General features: G+C 42.0%; 1 protein-coding gene across 4 annotated transcripts in view; it reads left to right on the forward strand.

The window, feature by feature from the left end:
- Window positions 1–22500, forward strand: part of ncoa2 (nuclear receptor coactivator 2) — a 125046-nt gene that overhangs the window by 48549 nt on the left and 53997 nt on the right. For all 4 annotated transcript variants that reach the window (XM_061965422.1, XM_061965421.2, XM_061965423.1 and 1 more), the window contains exons 2-4: window positions 120–205; window positions 14520–14627; window positions 15010–15182. In XM_061965422.1, the coding sequence (XP_061821406.1) occupies window positions 14539–14627; window positions 15010–15182 (262 nt within the window). In that variant the 5' untranslated portion in view covers window positions 120–205; window positions 14520–14538. The remainder of the gene's footprint in view (window positions 1–119; window positions 206–14519; window positions 14628–15009; window positions 15183–22500) is intronic.

Here is a 22500-nt window from a genome sequence, read left to right on the forward strand (position 1 = left end):
CACAACAACAACAAAAGCATCTCTATTCTTAAAGCGCGCCCACGCAGTGTTGCATGTTTTGATGGCAATCCTGCTGACTCATCACCTCACGTTAGCTCCTCTGCCTTGTCTTCCTGCAGCGGAGAGAAGTGGATGATGCTTAAAGCTTTCCTGATGTCGCCGTCTTGCAGCGATGGCCTGAAGGACTCCGCGCACTGAAACTAAGGTGGGAGACGCTGCTTTTGCGCAACACTGCAACTGCACAAAGTAGCAAGCACCCAAGTTGCTGCGTCAGCAAAATGCCTGTGTAGTCGCAAAGGAAGAACTTTGGGTTTTGATAAAAACACGTGCAGAAAGTATATCAACTGGTCGATCATATTCTTTAGTAAATTCTGACTCATGAGTAGGTTTTTTTAAGGTTGTCTTTTCTTGACTATATAAATAAAGGTTTTAAAATAATAATCTTCTTAAGTTTACACCAGGATATCTTCTGCTTTCGCTTCTCGCTTGACTTTGTCGCTGTTGTGTAATAGTGAGTGCTGATTGCTGAACTGTTTCCTAAATTTGCAATCTACCCTGAACACATTTATAGGCGGAAAACAATGTTCTAAGAGGACTTGTTCGAAGAAAGTCCTGCCCCTTTTCTACTCCTAAATTGCTGCATGTATCAAAACTTGGCCCTTCACACTGTTTCTTGTTTGTTATTCTGACAAATAACACCGGGCGGTAAAAAAAAAAAAAAATCTGCGTCCAGTTGACGCACGGACTTTCGGAAATTTTGCGTCCTTTCTGATTTCAATGCGTAAAAAGACATAAAAAGTGCGTTTACGCCAACACTGATCCAGCCATCCATCCATCCATTTCTACCGCTTGTCCCTGTCGGGATCGTGGGGGTGCTGGAGCCTCACATTCACACACTAGATAGTGTTGCCAATCAACCTATCCCCAGGTGCATGTCTTTGGAGGTGGGAGGAAGCCGGAGGAACCGGAGGGAACCCACGCAGTCACGGGGAGAACATGCAAACTCCACACAGAAAGACCCAGAGCCCAGGGATCGCACTCAGGACCTTCGTATCGTGAGGCACACGCACTAACCCCTGTGTCACCGTGCTGCCAATATATTGAATGTAAACATTTTTATTTCAAATGTAACCTTTTTCTGATTATAATTCCATTTGCTATCAAGGCAGACAGGAAAGGAAATGTCAACACAACCATGAAAAACACGCAATGTAAAATCAATGTACCGTATTTTCCGCACTATTAGCCGCACCTAAAAACCACAAATTTACTCAAAAGCTGACAGTGCGGCTTATAACCCGGTGCGCTTTATATATGGATTAATATTAAGATTCATTTTCATAAAGTTTCGGTCTCGCAACTACGGTAAACAGCCGCCATCTTTTTTCCCCGTAGAAGAGGAAGTGCTTCTTCTTCTACGCAAGCAACCGCCAAGGTAAGCACCCGCCCTCATAGAAGAGGAAGCGCTTCTTCTTCTACTGTAAGCAACCACCCGCCCCCGTAGAAGAAGAAGAAGCACGCGGATATTACGTTTCATTTCCTTTGTGTGTTTACATCTGTAAAGACCACAAAATGGCTCCTACTAAGCGACAGGTTTCCGGTTCATGAAAAGACGCAATCTCTCCATCCGCACACGGACTACTATTTCACAGCAACTGCCTAAAGACTTTCAAGAAAAGCTGGCTACTTTCCGTGCATATTGTAAAAACAAGATAGCTGAAAAAAAGATCCGGCCAAAGAACATTATCAACATGGACGAGGTTCCACTGACTTTTGATATTCCTGTGAACCGCACTGTGGATACAACGGGAGCACGTACGGTGAATATTCGCACCACACGGAATGAGAAGTCATCCTTCACTGTGGTTCTAGCTTGCCATGCTACTGGCCAGAAACTTCCACCCATGGTGATATTCAAAAGGAAGACCTTGCCAAAAGAGACCTTTCCAGCCGGCGTCATCATAAAAGCTAACTCGAAGGGATGGATGGATGAAGAAAAGATGAGCGAGTGGTTAAGGTAAGTTTACGCGAAGAGGCCGGGTGGCTTTTTTCACGCAGCTTCGTCCATGTTGATATACGACTCCATGCGCGCCCACATCACGCTGGTTTTTAATATATTATTAAAGTTTGACTGACCTATCTGACTGTTTTTTTGACATTCCTTTAGCGCAGTTAGATGCGGCTTATAACACGGGGCGGGGCGGCTTATAGGTGGACAAAGTTTTGAAATATGCCGTTCATTGAAGGCGCGGCTTATAACCCAGGGCGGCTTATGGTGCGGAAAATACGGTAAACAAATATCTAAAATCACAACAAACATTTACCTTTTAAAATTTAGGTGCAAAAATAAGGAATACGTAAGAAATGCTTATACAAATGTAATAAAATAGTGCAAAGTGTGAAAATGTAAACAAGAAGCTGAGAACTTTTTGCTGCGGGTTTAGTGCCAGAAAGATACAGCTGTGCCCTAAAGGGGTGAGTGCACCCAAGGTGTTGTGATATTACTGGTCTTGGTTGGATTGAGCACCTTGCATAATTTACAGACCAAGTTGGTCTGACTACGGTCCGTTTTTTTCCAATCCAAAAAACTGTCGTACTGTCAAGGCGTCTTCCTGTTTTATCAACAATTTTCTTCGCTCTATGCCGCACTCATTTAGTTTATTTTGTTTATCTTTTTGTTTACAACAATCACACAGAATATCATTCAGTTCACCAAAATATTACTACAGAGAACAATCACAATTGCAAACCACGCAACACTCCTCAGTGTTTCCCACACATTCATTTATTTGTGGCGGCCCGCCACGAAAGAATTACGTCCGCCACAAATGGATTTTTCGTCTTTTGACTCGCTCGACCGCTCATAAAAGCAATGGGACTCTGTCTGTGAATGTACCTTGTAGTTACAACTCCGGTGCAGTAGGTGGCAGTAGCCTACTATGCATTGTAACTCCGCCAATAGCACTTAATTCACCTGGTGGGCCAGAAGAAGAAGAAGAAGCAGAAGACGGAGTAAAAGAAAAACGGACCGACCGGATCAAAATACGAGGGTAATATAGGTTATAGGTAGATAGGTTATAGCTGCATCGCTCGCGGCTCGTCATATATTTAACGTTAATCCGCGATTTCACCGAGCGTTTCACTGACGGTGAGCAGCCTGACGCTGCTTCATTTAACACCGCCGCTGTTTGACTCGGGGGCCGGGGCAGACGCACGTAGTAACAGTCACCTGTTTTCATACCGACAAGCTAACGTGTCCAGGTTATAACCCTGTTGTCAATAAACACACATGGACTGAAGCTAAATTGTCCACTGTCCACTGCAGCATGTGAATGTAATGAAAATAATAAAACTAGCTGTTAAAATGTTGTCCAGGTTAATGTTTTGGCCATTAAAGGCCCTTCATTTCAAGATTTCAACTGTGATCGGGCTTTAAACAGGTGGCTGACCTGTTCAGATGAGTGTAACTGCTACAGGTCAAATAATGTGAAATAGCATTTAATTTTACATGTATGCAATGCCATTTAAATGTAATTATAGATAATAATAATAATAATAATAATAAATACTGTGTAGTGTTGTAAATAGTCAACGGGAAGGATTTTAGTAAGATATAAGCCATGAGCACTACACAGCCAAAAAAAAACCTAGGCAGGACAAGTAAAAATATTGGGGCAAGTAGATTTGAGAAGTCGGGCAAGTAGAAAAAAACCTTAACGTTGAACCATGCATGTGTTGAGCTGCTGCCGCTTAAGGTTAGACGGTACTGTACATAGAGCGGTTCTGCTCGTTAGTAATAAATTCTAATGTTAGATGTTCACTCCTTCACACAGATGAGTATAGAAAAATATTTTCAACGGCCGAAAAGGGCTCGACTTGGAGAGGAGGTAGGCCTACAGTCTGGACCACAGGTGCGACCTGTTCAGCAGCAGCAGGAGGAGGAGGAGGAGGTTGACTGACTGTGGCAGGACACCTCTGCCTCTGTTTCACTTCATGTTGCTGGTAAATAATATGGTTGTAGTAGTAGGCTAAAGTTAAATTATTTAGTATTCACTAATTAAAGGGGCAGAGCTTTAAGAGACATTTTAGCTTTTATATTTTATAAGATATATTTTTTGTAAGAACCACAATTAATAAATATATTTCAGTGAATAACTAATTGTTCAAATCTGTATATAAATATGTACATAAAGTGTTGTAACTATATTCCAACTCCGCGTTCTTCTTGGTCATCGCCGCTGCCGCCGCCACCCCCAGCCCCTCGACCACACCACCACAAATAGATGTCTGTCCTGTGGGAAACACTGCTCCTAATAGGAATCTAAAGAGCAATTGAGAAGGCACAAAAACCCCCAAAAAGGTCACACAAAAATGAATAATAATAACAATATCAATAATAATATCAATACCAACGTCATTAACAAAAAAATCCAAAAACTACCATGCTGTCAAAGTGGCTTTTCTTGTTTTTTTTAATCATCTGCTTTGCTCTCTGCAGCACTCATGTTCATGCAACCAACCTTGCTCCGCAACTTTCATTTTTGTCCGACAAAGAAGAAAAACATATCGACCGTTTTATTGATCGCATTTTTTATTGATATTGGTTATGTGTCTATTGCGATATACTGTATATTGATATCGTTTTTTCCTCCAGCCCTACTCCTCCTTATCCCTCCAACACATCATACCAGTACCCCTGCCTTGACCCAGATCTATCATCAAAATATCTGATTCATGGTTCCCTACACTTCCTATTTTACTGAAATGGATTTTAATTACATTTTTGTCTGTAAAGCCCACCTGTGCTTCTGTGTTTTGCTTCTTGACATATCCTTTCAGCCATACAAATATTTAAATGTAAACTGAGAAGACACAAGCCCCGAGCCCTCTGACTCTATCCATCACAGTTTCCTCACATAATTAGCTAAACTAAAGGGCCCATGTTTGTCTTCATTGAGTATTTTATTAGAATGCCCCCCCTTCCCCTGACAGGAGCCCATGTGAGGCCTCATTATGCCCTACAGTGGTTTCTGCTTATGTTTTTACAGAGAGTTAAGACATTTACCCTTCGGCGTTTGACGCCATTTAATGCATAGTCATGCCGAACTCACTGCAAGCTCCACACACTGAGCGTGTTGCTCTAATGAAAGCCACGATAACCCACATATTTATAGGGATAGCACACAGTAGCTTGCCCTCTCCCCCCCAAACACACAGATGCCCCTTGCCTCCTTTTTTCCATGCATTATACAATAAGGCACGGGTGAGTCACGACATCTCAGGGCCCACCTCTGGTGATTATGCATGCTTCTTAGCTTAATTTTTGTGGTCGTATCAGCTAAATTTTTGGTCTAAAAATGTATCAAATGACTCTTTGCTTTGTTTAATTTAGATAATTATCATTCTGCAGCAACTCTTCTTACTCTACCTAGCTTTTTGGCCATTAGTGACACCGTTGCACTGGGACCACTTAAACAGAAAAGGTTTTATTTACAACCTGCAGCGCAATCAGCCCTTTAAACTCACTGTATCGTCCAGCGTTCGCTGCCGTGGACATATTTTTTTAATAGAAATGTTAAGCTAACAAAAGAATCACCTCCAATTTGACTGTTCTGATTGTCTTGGATGCCGTTTTTCCTCCCATCCAATCAGGCTTCATCAGTTTGTGCGCACAGACTTGGATAGCACAGCTTTAGTCTCGGAGCCTGTGCAGAATTCAAAGTATTTATCCTCTAAAATAGGGGACTTGCCCAGACAAGGATGGCTTTGCTCCATTGTGGTGCAAAACAAAAAAATGTAATGTACAAAGAAGTGAAGTTCTGCCAGCAGTCATTAGGATGGTAGAACTGTACTATAGGTTGCGTTCAGTCACTTGACTTTTGAACGGAAGTAAATGAAGTAGTGGGCCGCCAAACCAACATTGCCACTGTGACATTGACATTGTGCAAAGAGTACGCAAGGGCTCTAGATCTTACCACTAAAAGCAAATACGAGCAAGAAATCAAACTATGCACTGGAATCTTTTCCGATATGTTATCAAACAAGATTTGACCTCAAGGATTATCCGTCGGTCACATTCCAAGACATCTCGAACTATCTGGAGTGCCAGATGTCATTCTACAAAGCAAAACCGATGAAAACTTTGAAAATCATGGAGGCCTACTTCAACTTTGTGTGTTGCTGGGTCAAGGACATTGGTATTTAGATTCTCACGGATAAATTATTTAGATTCTCACGGATAAATTATACATCGTTTTTGCTCAAAATTGCATTCTTCTATTTAGACTCGCCGAGTTAGTGCTTTACGAAACACTAGTAGCAAAAATGCGTTTTAGTAACTCTGAAACAAGATATAATACAAATAATATCAAGATAACACTTTATGAGAAATGCTAAACGTTTAAAGTATAACAAACAAACCTTTTCTACCCGTGCATTCTTCGACGCTGCTCCCTTGGACTGAAGTGTGTGCCACTTTTGTCGTTGTCTTTTGTAAAATCTTGCACTCTTTCGCCCTTCTTGATTACATTTCGAGGAAGTCTGAAGAAACTTATCTTTTTCGAGATTTGAACGGTTCCAACAACCTAACAAGTTAAAGTTAAAGTCCCAACGATTGTCACACACACACTTGGTGTGGTGAAATCTGTCCTCTGCATTTGACCCATCCCCATGTTCACCCCCTGGGAGGTGAGAGGAGCAGTGAGCAGCAGCGTGCCCCGCGCTCGGGAATCATTTGGTGATTTAACCCCCAATTCTAACCCTTGATGCTGAGTGCCAAGCAGGGAGGCAATGGGTCCCATTTTTTGTAGTCTTTGGTATGACTCCGCCGGGGTTGGAACTCACAACCTCCCAGTCTCAGGGCGTGCACTCTAACCACAAGGCCACTGAGCTGACAACGCAAGCATAGGGCATTTTTCTTTGAGAAAAGCAAAATGCTGCCCAGAACACTATGACAACAGGCGTTCGCTGGCATACCACTTCGAGACTCGCATAGTTAATGAGCCGGACGTGACGTCAGGTGAATACAACCTATCAAAGTCTGTCAATATTGAACTGATGAGTGGTAAAAAAAAAAGTATTCTTGGACAAACAGTCCAGTTGATGATTCGATTTATCAGGATTTTCAATTCAAACCTATTATCGCAGTATATTTGATATAGAAAGGGGATATAGGTTACATAACCTCATCTTGGCTTCTGAGGTAAGACGCAGCAAGTAAGCGTAGATATTACCTAAAAAAATGTTTTATTTTTTTAATTTTCTAGTCCATTCTTAAGTTATGAATGTATTTTAGAATCGGAATAAATATAATTTATTTTTGAGCAGCCCTAATGTGCATGTTTATGTTGCATCCCATGTTCTTTTAGCCCTTGAAAACCCTTTAAAATGACACATTTTAGTCCCTTTTATGAAAGTGTAACAATTATCATAGTATAATAGTGTAGCAAACATCTTTTCATACTTTCACCACCTCAAATCTTCCAGCCTAACCAAAGATACAAAGTTTTGAATATTGGACTGTTAATAGGAATTTTGCATGTTTGTGTCCAGGCTGCCTCACATTCTCAATGTAAGTTTTGTAGCACTTTGACACTGCAACACCATGCACAGGTTGTACGAGCAGCGTAATGAAATGTCTCCCCTGAAATCCAAGCTGTTGCTCCTTGCTGTTTGTGTCTCTTAATGCTAGACAGGATGGCTCCAGCCATGTCCTGTAGCATCTGCTCTTGTGATACCTAAGATATAAGGCAATGACATATACTTGCCCTCACCTCTTGCAAGCACTTTCAAAGTCAGTAGGTTTTGTTTCTGCTTTTGCATCTGTTTAGTTGTGTACCGTACGTCATTTATTAATCTACTGTGCACCAGATAAGCATTGGAATGCCCTCACCATTGACTAGTCTAATGCCCTATTTTTGAAGTGAGGCCATGAAGAAGACACAACCTTGAGGATAGTTAATCGCACCACTTAAAGTAGTCTTTTAAGCAGTGGTATTTATGAGAGATGGCAAGAGGTCTCGGGGGTGGTTGGTGTACCCTTTTGCATGTGTCACTTCAAAGTAGTAAAATAATTGGCCGAAAGGTCATCTTTGTACAGTCGACGACAGCGCCCAAGCGTCAATTACAGTCTGGATTTCACAGCGCGCTGCCAATGACGGGCAGTTTGACATTGTTTTGCAAATGGTGGCGGGACGTTTGCCAAATACCGTCATGGCCCAAACTTAAGACGTAAAAACGACCCTGATTAGAAGACCCGTTCATTTTCGAATGTGTTGCACGCATATAAGCTGCGCCCCATGTAGTATGCATGTATAGAATAACGTTATGTTACAAAAGCGTATGATTTTTACTTACCAGTTCAACAGGAATATAGCAACAGGTTTTTAAATCCTTTCATTCTCAAAATCTCGCGTGCGTTTGTGATTGCGCATGTGCACGCATTCACGTGTGTACTAGACAGCTGTGAGTAACAGCCATGATTATCTTATTCAGACCAGACCACACCTTTTATTTAAGTTAATTTGTAATTGTGAGAAATACATAATTTGTTTTGTTCAATCTCTTTTTCTAAACCACAAAAAGTAACCCATAGAGATGTCTTGATCCGGATTATCGTATCGGCTCGGGGTAGCCCATCGTTGCCTTTTTTAACTACCGTATTTTTCGGACTATAAGTCGCAGTTTTTTTCATAGTTTGGCCGGGGGTGCGACTTATACTCAGGAGCGACTTATGTGGGAAATTATTAACACATTACCGTAAAATATCAAATAATATTATTTAGCTCATTCGTAAGAGCCTAGACCGGGGGTCGGCAACCCGCGGCTCTAGAGCCGCATGCGGCTATTTAGCGCCGCCCTAGTGGCTCTCTGGAGCTTTTTCAAAAATGTATGAAAAATGGACAAAGATGAGGGGGAAAAAAAAATAATTGTTGTTTTAATATGGTTTCTGTAGGAGGACAAACATGACACAAACCTCCCTAATTGTTATAAAGCACACTGTTTATATTAAACATGCTTCACTGATTCGAGTATTTGGCGAGTGCCGTTTTGTCCTACTAATTTTGGCGGTCCTTGAACTCACCGTAGTTTGTTTACATGTATAACTTTCTCCGACTTTCTAGGACGTGTTTTATGCCACTTCTTTTTCTGTCTTATTTTGTCCACCAAACTTTTAACGTTGTGCGTGAATGCACAAAGGTGAGTTTTGTTGATGTTATTGACTTGTGTGGAGTGCTAATCAGACATATTAGGTCACTGTATGACTGCAAGCTAATCGATGCTAACATGCTATTTAGGCTAGCTATATGTACATATTGCATCATTATGCCTCATTTGTAGCTATATTTGAGCTCATTTAGTTTCCTTTAAGTCCTCTTAATTCAATGTATATCTCATGACACACTATCTGTATGTAATATGGCTTTTAATTTGTTGCGGCTCCAGACAGATTTGTTTTTGTATTTTTGGTCCAATATGGCTCTTTCAACATTTTGGGTTGCCGACCCCTGGACTAGACGTATAAGATTTCATGGGATTTAGCAATTAGGGGTGACAGATTGTTTGGTAAACGTATAGCATGTTCTATATGTTATAGTTATTTGAATGACTCTTACCATAATATGTTACGTTAACATACCAGGCACGTTCTCAGTTGGTTATTTATGCCTCATATAACGTACACTTATTCAGCCTGTTGTTCACTATTCTTTATTTATTTTAAATTGCCTTTCAAATGTCTACTCTTGGTGTTGGGTTTTATCAAATAAATTTCCCCCAGAAATTTTACTTATACTCCAGTGCGACTTATATATGTTTTTTTCCTTCTTTATTATTCATTTTTGGCCTGTGCGACTTATACTCCGAAAAATACGGTAATTGGCTGATGAGCCTCGCTGATCTTTACCGCTGCTGTGTCCGAGTGTTTACACGGCTAAAGATTGTACTCATGTCAAAGATTCCTTCAAAAAAGACAACTACATTTCCATATTTCTTATTTCACACATAAAGAGTTGCATGAATTTTAGGAGGGTGCATGTCTTGCCAGAACACCGGCTCGAACACTTTTGTCTATTCACAATGGGAAGCTGCTTGAGAGATACTAATCCTTACCACCATGGTAGAAAATAAACTCGGTTTCATCCAAGTAGGAATTTAACGATAAAGAAAATTTCACATCACGGCAAATTATTGCGGTATCGTTGAATGTGCTCCAAAAATATGCATTCACGCTCTTCCATATTTTGTCCAATTAAAAAAAAAAAAAAAAAATTGCTAGTCTTAGTATTTTATGTTTTAATGGCTAAGCTTCATGGTTTCAAATATTAGTGTGCACTGTAGCAAGTGTGTAACAAATAAAATACATTTTTATTATTTATGGGGGGCCTTGTTTTCTACTTTATTCAGTGATCCTAGATTGAGCACTGAGACAGAGCCTGTAGGTTCAGTGTGCACAACTGAATAGCTTGTTTTGCTCATACAGCAATGTATTTATATAAGTTTATATTTGGTCATGTTGTTTCTTGATAGGGATAGACGTTGATGTTGGTTGTTTTCATGTTACCATTTAAGCCAGCGAGCTTGCACCAGTCGGCGCATTAGTTTATCACAGTGCAGTTATCAATCTCGGTTATTTGATCGTTTTAATTTAAAACTGTAAGGGAGTTCTACAGCGGTTATAATCATTACCATTTATCGTTACATCCCTACTTCCAAGAATCATGATTCGGAATGACTAGGCATTTTACAAACACATCGAGCAGGACGACACAAGAAGCTAACTACCAAAGCATAAATTTAAAGTAGGAGTGATCAATACCTAATATACTCAAGTTTGATATAGTCCGGTCCCATACAACGGCACGTTCTATACAACATGATTGTGCCGTGGCCCCCGAATTTTTACCCGTTTTTTTCCACCTGAGTCAATCACGTTGTTTTTCACCAAATTATCGCGTATTTCCAAACTTATACATTAAACATTTATGTAAGTTTTCAATAAGAAGGAATTTTTAAAAGAAAACTAAATAATAACAATATCGACCCAGTAATGTCCAAACTTACTGGTGACATGGGAGCGCAATCCACCATTCATGTCAAGTCACGTGGGGGCACTATCTACCAAGGTTTAGGCAACTAAGAGACGCGTATAACTTTTTTGAAAAGAAAAGGGTTAAAAATAAGGATTTCTATACAACGCGATATTGATCAGTATTGTATGACCCCAGCGACTGCGTTACATCGAACTTTTGAGTGTATAGTATCTGTATTTATTGTTCTTATTCTTGTTCTTGTTCTTATCAAATATATGGGAGCCAATAGTAATGTTTCCTTTTGTTTAGTTATTGTGCACGAGTCATTTTATTTTGTTAAAAAAATGATGTAGCATTCAATACCACAAATATAATACATTATGAGTTCCAACAATACTATCAAAATCTACATTTAGTAAGATAAGCTTTTTATATGTTATAGTCTTACTTTCTATAAATATAAATTATTTTCAGTTTTGTAATTTATTGCCAAAGTATCTGATCGGGACTCAAAATTGGACTGGAATCAGAGGCCAAAAATGTTGATCAGAGTAACACATGGTAGGATTAAGTTAGGGTTGAAATTTTCTTTGGTCATTTTTATATTCTGCTGCTTTACCAGCACACGTTTCACTTAAACTTGTACAATATTGTTTTAAAGAGCACTGGTGTGCACATCCCCGTCTGTTGGTTTGCATGTGTAAACCTCAGGACCCCTAACATAAGACAACCAGTCTTTTTCTGACTAGGAAAATACCGTCTTTTACTGGAGTCACTGCAAAACTTTAACCTCATTTGTCTCAGTTTACTTGTGTAATATGAAGTAGGAGACTGTAAGAAAGACGCTGTATTCTTTCCTCGTAGCATGAGAGGGTACAGCTTAATTGACTCACCAAGAAATTCTCCCACATGGTTGCCTAATCAAAATTTAACTACCCACAGCACAGTGGATAAATTGACTTATCAGATTCTTCTTTGAACATTAATCTCTGCTGCGTTGGAGATAATTTCACTGCCAGGTTGTTGCTAGGGCCAATATTTGGCCATAGTAACGCAGTCATCAGACATTCAGATCATGAACGGTTTAAATGCATTTAGCTTTGTTAGGAAGCCCTAAAACTAATATTTGCATACCCATTGTTCAGCGCATTATTAGCTTGACAGATGAATCGGTCTTGTCCTCCCTGAGTCCAGTTGCCCAGGTTTCCCAGAAGATTCCCATCGTTACGAGTCCCCGCCCACCCTCCTCCAGTTCGACAGCCAGAAACAGCCTGTACAGACAGTCTGGCTGCCCCCGTCATTGGGACGTGCCTTGTACTTCTCGTATTTGTCTCAAACATACAGTGACCCATCATTACTGCCGTGTCAAGGAGACCAAGGCAGCCAATCATATCCCGGCCCAGCGGGACAGACACAACCAATCAGCGGCTCAATCCCCATGGTAACCTGTGCTGCTTTGGAGCCCACCAATAGGAATTACCCCATGCCACTTGGCTATTGAGAGTTTAACAGCCTGATTTCCAGTGTCATTAATAAAAAGCACATAACCGCCACTGGTAGACGTCAGAGAGAGACCCCCTTGTGGGGGTTGAAATTACCAGCAAGGACACGGCAACAATTGTACAGAGTTGTCATTTTTAAGTGAGTGTCACCTTTGCTGCTTCATTCATTAGAGCAGTGACCCCACCATCAGCGCAAACTAGGTCATTCCAGGCCAGAAGGTAGCCCGACTCGTTTTATGAACAGGCTGTGTGGTTTTTTTTCTCTTTTTCCTAAGCCATGCTACATCTGCTCTATATTGTGCTCTCCTGTACTCGCCGCTGCCTTATGTAACGAAGGAGCCGTTGGAGGCATGTGCGCGTGTCATATCTGTTTCCATGGTTAGAGTGGCGAGGAGTGGATACGCAACACGGCACGCCTCCCTCCTCCTCCACGACCACTGTGCAAGGGAAAGCCTTCGAGGAGGTTGGGAAGTTCCCTACGCAAATGTTGGAGCGACAGCAACTCTTTGTTTTTTGCTTATGTCACCACTCCAGATTGCATTTTGCTTGCTTTTTCTGGTATTTTGCCTATCACAAGACTCCATTGGCATCGTACCAAACTGACAAGACAACCTTTATATTTAAATTGTGGCACTTTACTGATGTCTCTGCAGCATTGATCACCATTATCAACGCCAATCTTGCCATTTTCAGCTTGCATCTTACAGTCTTGAGGGCTATCAGTGCAGATTGGGGCTGCGATTTTTATTGTGTACCTTTTCCCCAGGATTTAAAAGAGCCAACAGTTATTATTAGGGCTGTGCGATATGGCTGAAAATTGTGTCACGGTATAAGTGTTTTAAAGCGGTCGATATCGATATATATTGACTAATGATATCTTTTATGACCTATCGAAAATAAGGGCCAGGAGAAAAATATATTAAATGTAAACATTTGTATTTAAAATGTAGCCTTCCTCTGATTTATAATACCCTCAGTTATCAAAGCAGAAATGTCAACATAACCATGGAATACACTCAGTGTAAACAAAATTCTAAAATCACACTTACCAATAACCTCTTAAAACGTGCAAAATGTAAAAGATGCAAAAATAAGGAACATGTGATAAACTCTTAAAGTGTAACAAAATAGTGCAAAGTGTGAAAATGTAAACAGAAACGTGAGGAGAACTATTTTCTGCACGTTTAGTGCTAGGAAGCTATGGTTGTGCGGCAAAGGTGGTGTGGTATTACTAGTCTTGGTGGGGACAAGTGCCTTGCATCATTTACAGACTATATATTTCTGACTATGGTCCATTTAAAAAAATCCAAAATTGCTATACTGTTGATGTGACTTTTCCTGTTTTATCGACCATTTCTTCGCTCTTCGCAGCACTAATTTTTAGTGTCTATTCTCACTCAAGAATAAAGAGAGAGACAACAAAATGGCTCAACTAAACTTGATAGTTGATACTGTTATCTGATTGTTCATTTTTTCCAAGTACAAAACTTATCACCAATTGAGCTCCATATTTAACGCTCATGTCGCCATTTTCAGTTTGCATCTTGCAGTCTTGAATGTTATTAGTGCAGATCAGGGCTGTGATTTCTGGTTTGTACTTTATTTTCAGGGTTTAAAAAAAAAACTTATTATTATTATTATTATTATTATTATCATCATTATCATTATCATTATTGTTATTATTATAGCAGCCCATTGTGTGAATCCTCACTTCCCAACAACGCTTTAAGAGCTGTGCTAGACAATGTGGCTTATAGCTAAGTGGCAAGCACTGCTCAACTTAACTTTAAATCAGTGGGAATTTGTGATCCCTAATTCGAGACTGCGTTAGATGAACACTGTTACACATTACCAAGCTATTGTACCGTGTTGACCCGAATATAAGACGACCCAAATATAAAACCACTTCCAGCGTTATCAGTCAACAATTAATCATCCCTACCACTATACTTCATTTTGTTAAAGTCTTATTTTTTCTCTTTTCCAGAGGCTGATATGCATTGAGGATGAGTGGAGCCGGGGAAAGCTCATCTGACCCTGCAAGGGCAGAGTTACGGAAACGTAAAGAATGTTCCACTGAACTTCTTGGACCCAGGTGAGAGATGTTTGCCACAAGCCCTTCCTGAGACATCACAGCAGCTATAAATGCATCTGCAGGATTCATCTTGCAAGCACTTAAAAATCCCGCTTTTTTATCGACACTAATCCATGCAGACTGGATGATGGGGCGTTGAAGGCATTTGGGGCAAAATGGAGTGCTTTCCAGCCTCTTGCCAAGATTTGTAGTCAAGTTCAGTGCTGTCATTTAGCAGCTATGAAAATGACAGGGTAATTTTCTCGTATGGCGAGAGACAGCGTTTCGGGCTTTTTCTCAAGCTTTGTATTTATTTGTGTGCAGTTGGATGGCATCTTCTCACCTCCTTTATTATTTCTGTCTCTCTCTCTCTCTCTCTCTCTCTCTCTGTCTTTGTTTGCAGCCCCAAGCGGAGCAACGAGAAGCGCAACCGCGAGCATGAGAACAAATACATAGAAGAGCTCGCCGAGCTGATTTTCGCTAACTTCAATGACATCGACAACTTCAACGTCAAGCCCGACAAATGTGCAATCCTGAAAGAAACTGTGAAGCAGATCAGACAGATAAAGGAGCAAGGTAGACCACATTGTTTTTGTCTATTGCAGGGGATTTCAAATTGTGAGCCTCAGTGAATTCAATGCAACCCCGATGTAAATACGCCCCCGTTTTCATATCATTTACTGTCTCTGTTTTCCTACGGTCAAACATTCCACGTAACAAATTAGTCTGTTTGCCCATGTGTTTTTTCGCTTAAACTAATGCCCAAACAAAGAATCCCTAGTGATGGTAACCGCATTTTGTACATCATATAGGCACCGACGGAATTCCGTCGGTACTACCGGGTATCACGTAAAATCAAACGGTGCAATGTTTTGATACCTTTTGTTGCTTGTGACGTCACGTCTTGTTGCAGACTAAACACCGGCAGCACTGAGCGGACCGAGCAAAAACTGCCCCCAAGTAATGTTGTAATTTTCAATGCCAACAAAGAAAGTACGCTTGAACGTACATACGCAAGACTCAACTTTTCCAAAATGTGCGAGCTTGATAATAATTTACATTGGATTTGCCATATACAAAACCCAAAACCAGTGAAGTTGGCACGTTGTGTAAATCGTAAATAAAAACAGAATAAGATGATTTGCAAATCCTTTTGAATACACTGCAAAGACAAGATACTTAACGTTCGAACTGGTAAACTTTGGTTTTTTTGCAAATATTAGCTCATTTGGAATTTGATGCCTACAACATGTTTCAAAAAAAAGCTGGCACAAGTGGCAAAAAAGACTGAGGAAGTTGAGGAATGCTCATCAAACACTTATTTGGAACATCCCACAGGTGAACAGGCTAATTGGGAACAGGTGGGTGCCATGATTGGGTAGAAAAGCAGCTTCCATGAAATGCTCAGTCATTCACAAACAAGGATGGGGCGAGGGTCACCACTTTGTGAACAGATGCGTGAGCAAATCGTCAAACAGTTTAAGAATAACATTTCTCAACGAAATATTGCATGGAATTTAGGGATTTTACCATCTACGGTCCGTAGTATCAAAAGGTTCAGAGAATCTGGAGAAATCACTGCACGTAAGCGGCAAGGCCAAAAACCAACATTGAATCCCTGTGACCTTCGATACCTCTGGCCGTACTGCATCAAAAACCTGCATAAGTGTGTAAAGGATATCACTTCAGAAAACCACTGTCAGTATTTGTCACTAAATCTGTAAGTGCAAGTTAAAACTCTACTATGGGGACGGCGTGGCGCAGTTGGAAGAGTGGCCGTGCCAGCAACCTGAGGGTTCCTGGTTCAATCCCCACCTTCTATCAACCTCGTCACGTCCGTTGTGTCCTTGAGAGCAAGACACTTCACCCTTGCTCCTGATGGGTCGTGGTTAGGACCTTGCATGGCAGCTCCCGCCATCAGTGTGTGAATGGGTGAATGTGGAAATAGTGTCAAAGTGCTTTGAGTACCTTGAAAGTAGAAAAGCGCAATACAAGTATAACCCATATGCAAAGTGAAAGCCATTTATCAACAACACCCAGAAACGGCTTCGCTGGGCCCGAGCTCATCTAAGGTAGACTGATGCAAAATGGAAAAGTGTTCTGTGGTCTGACGAGTCCAAATTTCAAGTTGTTTTTGGAAACCGTGGACGTCGTGTCCTCTGGACTAAAGAGGAAAAGAACCATCCGGACTGTTATAGGCGCAAAGTTCAAAAGCCAACATCAGTGATGGTATGGGGGTGTATTAGTGCCCAAGGCATGGGTAACTTACACATCTGTGAAGGCACCATTAATGCCGAAAGGTACATACTGGTTTTGGAGCAACATATGTTGCGATCCAAGCAACGTGTTTTTCATGGACGCCCCTGCTTATTTCAGCAAGACAATACCAAGCCACATTCTGCACGTGTTACAACAGCGTGGCTTCGTAGTAAAAGAGTGCGGGTACTAAACTGGCCTGCTCGTAGTCCAGACCTTTCTCCCATTGAAAATGTGTGGCGCAATATGAAGCCTAAAATACCACAACGGAGACCCCGGACTGTTGAACAACTTAAGCTGTACATCAAGCAAGAATGGGAAAGAATTCCACCTGAAAAGCTTTAAAAATTGGTCTCCTCAGTTCCCGAACGTTTACTGAGTGTTGTTAAAAGGAAAGGCCATGTAACACATTGGTAAAAATGCCCCTGTGCCAACGTTTTTGCAATTTGCTGCTGCTATTAAATTTTAATTTAATGATTATTTGCAAAAAAAAAGTTTGTTTCTCAGTTCGAACATTAAGTATCTTGTCTTTGCAGTCTATTCAATTGAATATACGTTGAAAAGGATTTGCAAATCATTGTATTCTGTTTTTATTTATGTGTGTTTATCCTGTTTTGGACTATTTATTGTATAATAATGTTCTTTTAATCACCGTCAAGCAAAACATTGCTGATTTGGCAACATATTAAGCATTAGTTTAAAGCTGATAAAACTTTGAGGATATCTGTTTTACATGTTTGCTTGCATGTCTCCCAAAGTAACGTGTTGGTTTCACACGACTGAATGTCCAACAAGATACATTGTGGTCATGTAAGGCCTTGCATTTTTAATAATTTAAAGCAAAAGGTGCCTTAAATGTATGCTTGCAGCATTCCTTTTTGCATTGGCGGTGACATACCTAAAAGCATTAAATCACGCTCACTGATTGGCGTCACACTCCTGCTGAAGAGAGCAATCAACTATAACGTTTTTAAAAAATTATTAAATTAGTTTTCCTCACTCTCCGCAGCGTAATGTTTTCAAGCTTTCTGCATCCAGATCAATTTTTGCAGCTTTTTTCTTACTGTGACTGCTTGTTCATGTTAACACAGCTGCCTTCATTAGCTCGTGCCTGAGATACAGCCGCTACGCTGATGACCCGCTCCGCGATTCCTCCATACAGTCGCCGGCTTGTTATGGATTATATTTAGCCGTCCCAAGAGGCCACTTTTATAAGTGATCGGTTCCTCCCTCAGTCAGTGGCACACTTCTTGAGAGGGACAGAGGGCCAGTGAGGGCCGTGCTGGCATTGAGTGATGGGTTGGTACTCAGGGCAGCTGCACCGTTATACGGCGCCCCGCTGGCCCGTTAGAGGTCCCGCTGATACAAACATCATTAACGCTGAAAGAGATGAATGTGGGTCTGTGTGTGTGTGTAGCTACAAAATCACCGTAATCTGCCTTTGCTTTTACACATCTGCATGTAAAACATGTGTTGCAAACTTGTTAATTGTGTCCCTCTGTTTCCTCATCTTGTCTGCATCACTTCTAAATGTAGGACAACAATTGGCGGCCCTGGGCTATTCTGATGTCATTCATGAGACAAATTTGATTGTTTTGTTTTTTTCAAAACTTGGGAGCGACAAACATTTTCTGTTCCTGTCATAATACGGTGGAAGCTTTTCATTAGTAGTCTGTTACAAAAGAAATTACACATTAAACCCAAGCATGTTTTCCCATTAAAAATGATATAATCTAATCCGTTTCAGACATCCAAAAATATTAACACGAAACACAGTTTCTTATTTTTAGGTTACATAAAAATGACGAATGGAATAGATAAATGAGCATTTTACATGAGCTTCAGAGGGAAGCTTTTCTACGGGTTCTATCTTGATTTCAATAGTGTTTCTCGCCTTTTTTATCAAAGTGCTGATACTCTCAACTTACTTCGGCCTAGTACTGTGCGATATGGACAAAAATATGTATCTCGATTATAGGTAATTTTATATTATATATGTCTACATACATTTATATGTGTGTGTGTATGTGAATATATATATATATATATATATATATATATATATATATATATATAAAATGTGTGTTTAAATATAATATATATAAATGTGTGTTTAAATATGTATGTATGTGTATACGTGTGTGTGTGTGTGCGTGCGTGCGTGTTAGCGGGCCTGGCTCGTAGGGTGTAGTGATGTGTCTCGTGCAGCATGCTAGAGAGACGTTGCATGTAGGGATGCATGTGACGCATAGCTCCTGCCGCTGACCGACCCAGCTAGGTAAAGGAAGCCGAGTGCGTAAGCCTTCCGATGTCAGTACATAGCATCTCCTTCATCAAGATCCCTCACCTTGCCTCCTCGTGGCAGCACACGGTAACTGGAGTCTCGCGACTTCAGGCTAAAAGGTAGGGGATCGACCCGCTGCCTTGCGGGTAAGTCTAGGAAGACAAGGGCTAGGGGAGCACCCCCTGAGAGAAAAGCATCGTGATGGAGTCACACGTAGGCGGGCCACGACAGACTGAGGGTTCCGGCGGCCTCCTGCAGCTATGAAGAGGTGCTGGTTGTCCTAGGGTTCCCCCTTGCCACTAGGCTCCATCTCTTTGTGGCGAAGATAGTGCGGCTGGGAACTGTGCACCCCCAGAGGCACTTAAAAACGTATCACCGCACAGGTCTCTGCTTCTGACCTTGGTGGATCCAGAACAGCAATTGGATTCTGAAGCACAAAGCCTGACGGCGTCAGGATGTCTGATAACGGGGGCAGGTTAGAATGAACTGGGAGCCTCTAGTTAGATCCCTGCACCTCAGCGATACAGGGCTATAATGGTCACTATCAGCTGGGAATTGAGTGGCAGACCCCTGTATGACTGAGCAACCCTATTTAGGAGCCACACTGCTCACCCCAAAGTTGGGGGAAGGCCTAGAAAATGTGGCCTAAACATTGCCCACTGAGATAGGATACCGCACCTACCGGGACATTCCACTGCCGCGGTCGAAAAACAAAAAGTAAACAAGTTCCCCTGAAATTGGCTACATGGAACATCAGAACCCTCCTGGACAACAACCCTGACAGGCCGCAAAAAAGAACTGCGCTTGTTGCTGCTGAGCTCAGACGTTATGGAATTGACATCGCCGCCTTGAGTGAGACCAGACTTGTGGATGAGGGATCCCTAAAGGAAGAAGGCCAGGGTTATACCTTTTTCTGGAAGCGTTACCCTACAGAATGTCCGCATCACCATGGTGTTGGTTTGGCAATAAAAAACAGCCTGCTACCCAGTTTCACTGAAACACCTACCGGCATAAGTGAAAGACTCATGTCTGTCCGTATTCCCCTTGGAAAACACCGCTACGCAACTGTTCTCGGTGCCTATGTGCCAACTTTACCATCTGAGAATGAGGCAAAGGACCGTTTCTATCAGGAACTAGATGAGGCCCTATAGCGCATCCCTAGGAGTGACAAAATCCTCCTGCTTGGTGATTTTAATGCCAGGGTGGGGAAAAACCACCTCATATGGAAAGGAGTTATTGGGAAGCATGGTATCGGGAAGGTCAACAGCAATGGTATGAGGCTACTCAGTCTCTGTGCTGAGCATGACCTGACAATTACCAACACAATCTTCGAACAGAAAAATAAACACAAGGCTTCCTCGATGCACCCACGATCCAAGCAATGGCATCTGCTGGATTACGTCATCGTGAGACGCAAGGACACCAAGGACGTGCACATCAGCCGTGCAATGCGAGGTGCTGACTGCTGGACTGACCACCGCATGATTATCTCCAAGTTGCGAGTGTCCGTACGTCCCCCTGTCCGTCTCTGCAAAACCGGCAAGAAGCGGTTGGACTGTGCCCGGCTTGAAGCAGACGAGGCCCGGAATAGCCTTCAAACCTCCATTGCAGGAAAGCTGCAGGAAATCGACCCCTTCCTGAGCCCTGAAGGCAGTGTTGATGACAACTGGACCTGCCTTAGCTCAAAGCTCTATGAGGCTGCAGCCAAGTCTATTGGCTACCACCGTAGGAGGCATCAGGACTGGTTCGACCAAAATTCAGAATCCATCAGAACCATACTGGACACCATGTGTAAGGCCCATAACGCAGCCCTAAACAACCCTACATATGTCAGGCTAAAACAGCACTGGAGAACATCAAGGATGGAGGTACAGTCTGTCCTACGAAAACTGAAAAATGACTGATGGACTGACAAGGCTCAAGAAATCGAACATTTTGCAGTAAAACACGACATGCACAACTTCTATAATGCTGTGAAAACCATCCATGGCCCCAGGAATCCCGTCTCTCACCTGTGAAGTCGGCTGATGGCTCAACCCTCATAAAGGACCAGAAACAAGTTGTGGATAGATGGGCGGAACACTTACAGACACTTTTAAACCAACCTGCCACCTCTGATCTGGCAGTGCTGGATGAGCTGCCCAGCTACCCAACTATTGAAGAACTGGATCTTCCACCAACCTTCTCTGAAGTCTGGGCTGAAATTAGGTCACTTAAGAACAACAAGACCCCTGGCCCGGATGGCATCCCTGCAGAGATCCTTAAAGAGGGAGGCTCTCTCTGTACCAGAGCAATGTTCCACTATATTGCTGATATATGGAAGCGCGGAGCAGTCCCCCAACAATGGCGGGATGCAAATGTTGTAACCATATGTAAAGGGAAGGGTGAGAAGTCTGTCTGTGGCAATAGTAGAGGAATATCCCTCCTGTCTGCTGCCGGCAAGGTTTTTGCCAAAGTGATGCTGTCAAGACTCATACAGAGCATAACAGAACACCTGTTGCCTGAGTCTCATGTGGCTTCAGGAAAAATCGCAGCACTGTGGACATGATTTTCACAACACGCCAGCTACAAGAGAAGTGTAGGGAGCAACATCAAGATCTATACATTGCGTTTGTGGACCTATCAAAGGCCTTTGATACGGTCAACAGAGACTTGCTCTGGGCGGTCCTTCTCAGGGTTGGTTGCCCGCGGAAGTTTGTAAACATCCTGCAAAGTTTCCACGAGGGGATGATGGCTCAGGTAACAACAGGAGGACAGGAGTCTAGGCCTTTCAAGGTATCCACAGGTGTCAGACAGGGTTGTGTACTTGCACCTGTACTATTCAACATCTTCCTCATGAGTGTCACCTGACTACTGCACAAAGAAGTTGAGGGAAGCAGTGGTGTGCTGGTGGATTACAGGTTGGATGGAATCTTATTTAACATCAGAAGGCTGCAGGCGGCTACCAAGGTCAAAACTGTGAACATTGTGGAATTACAGTATGCTGTTGATTGTGCCTTCGTGGTACATACATCAGAGGCTCTGCAGGTGACGCTAACAGCTGCTGTGAAGGCCTATAGTAGACTGGGTCTCACTGTGAACACTGTGAAGACGGAAGTGCTCTGCCAGTGGAACTCCCCTCCGCCAACTCGACCACCATCACCTGTCTTTAACATCGATGACAAGCCCCTAGCAATAGTCCCAGACTTCAAATATCTTGGGAGCATCGTCTCCGAAAACTGCAGCATGGACAATGATGTTCAAAATCGAATAAGGTCTGCCTCAGCCTCCTTTGGTAGACTGCATAAGAGGGTGTATGTCAGGGGTGGGCAATTAATTTTTATCGGGGGCCGCATGAGCAACCCAAGCACTGCT

The sequence above is a fragment of the Nerophis lumbriciformis genome, linkage group LG07 (assembly GCF_033978685.3).
Source record: "Nerophis lumbriciformis linkage group LG07, RoL_Nlum_v2.1, whole genome shotgun sequence".
Lineage (NCBI taxonomy): Eukaryota > Metazoa > Chordata > Actinopteri > Syngnathiformes > Syngnathidae > Nerophis > Nerophis lumbriciformis.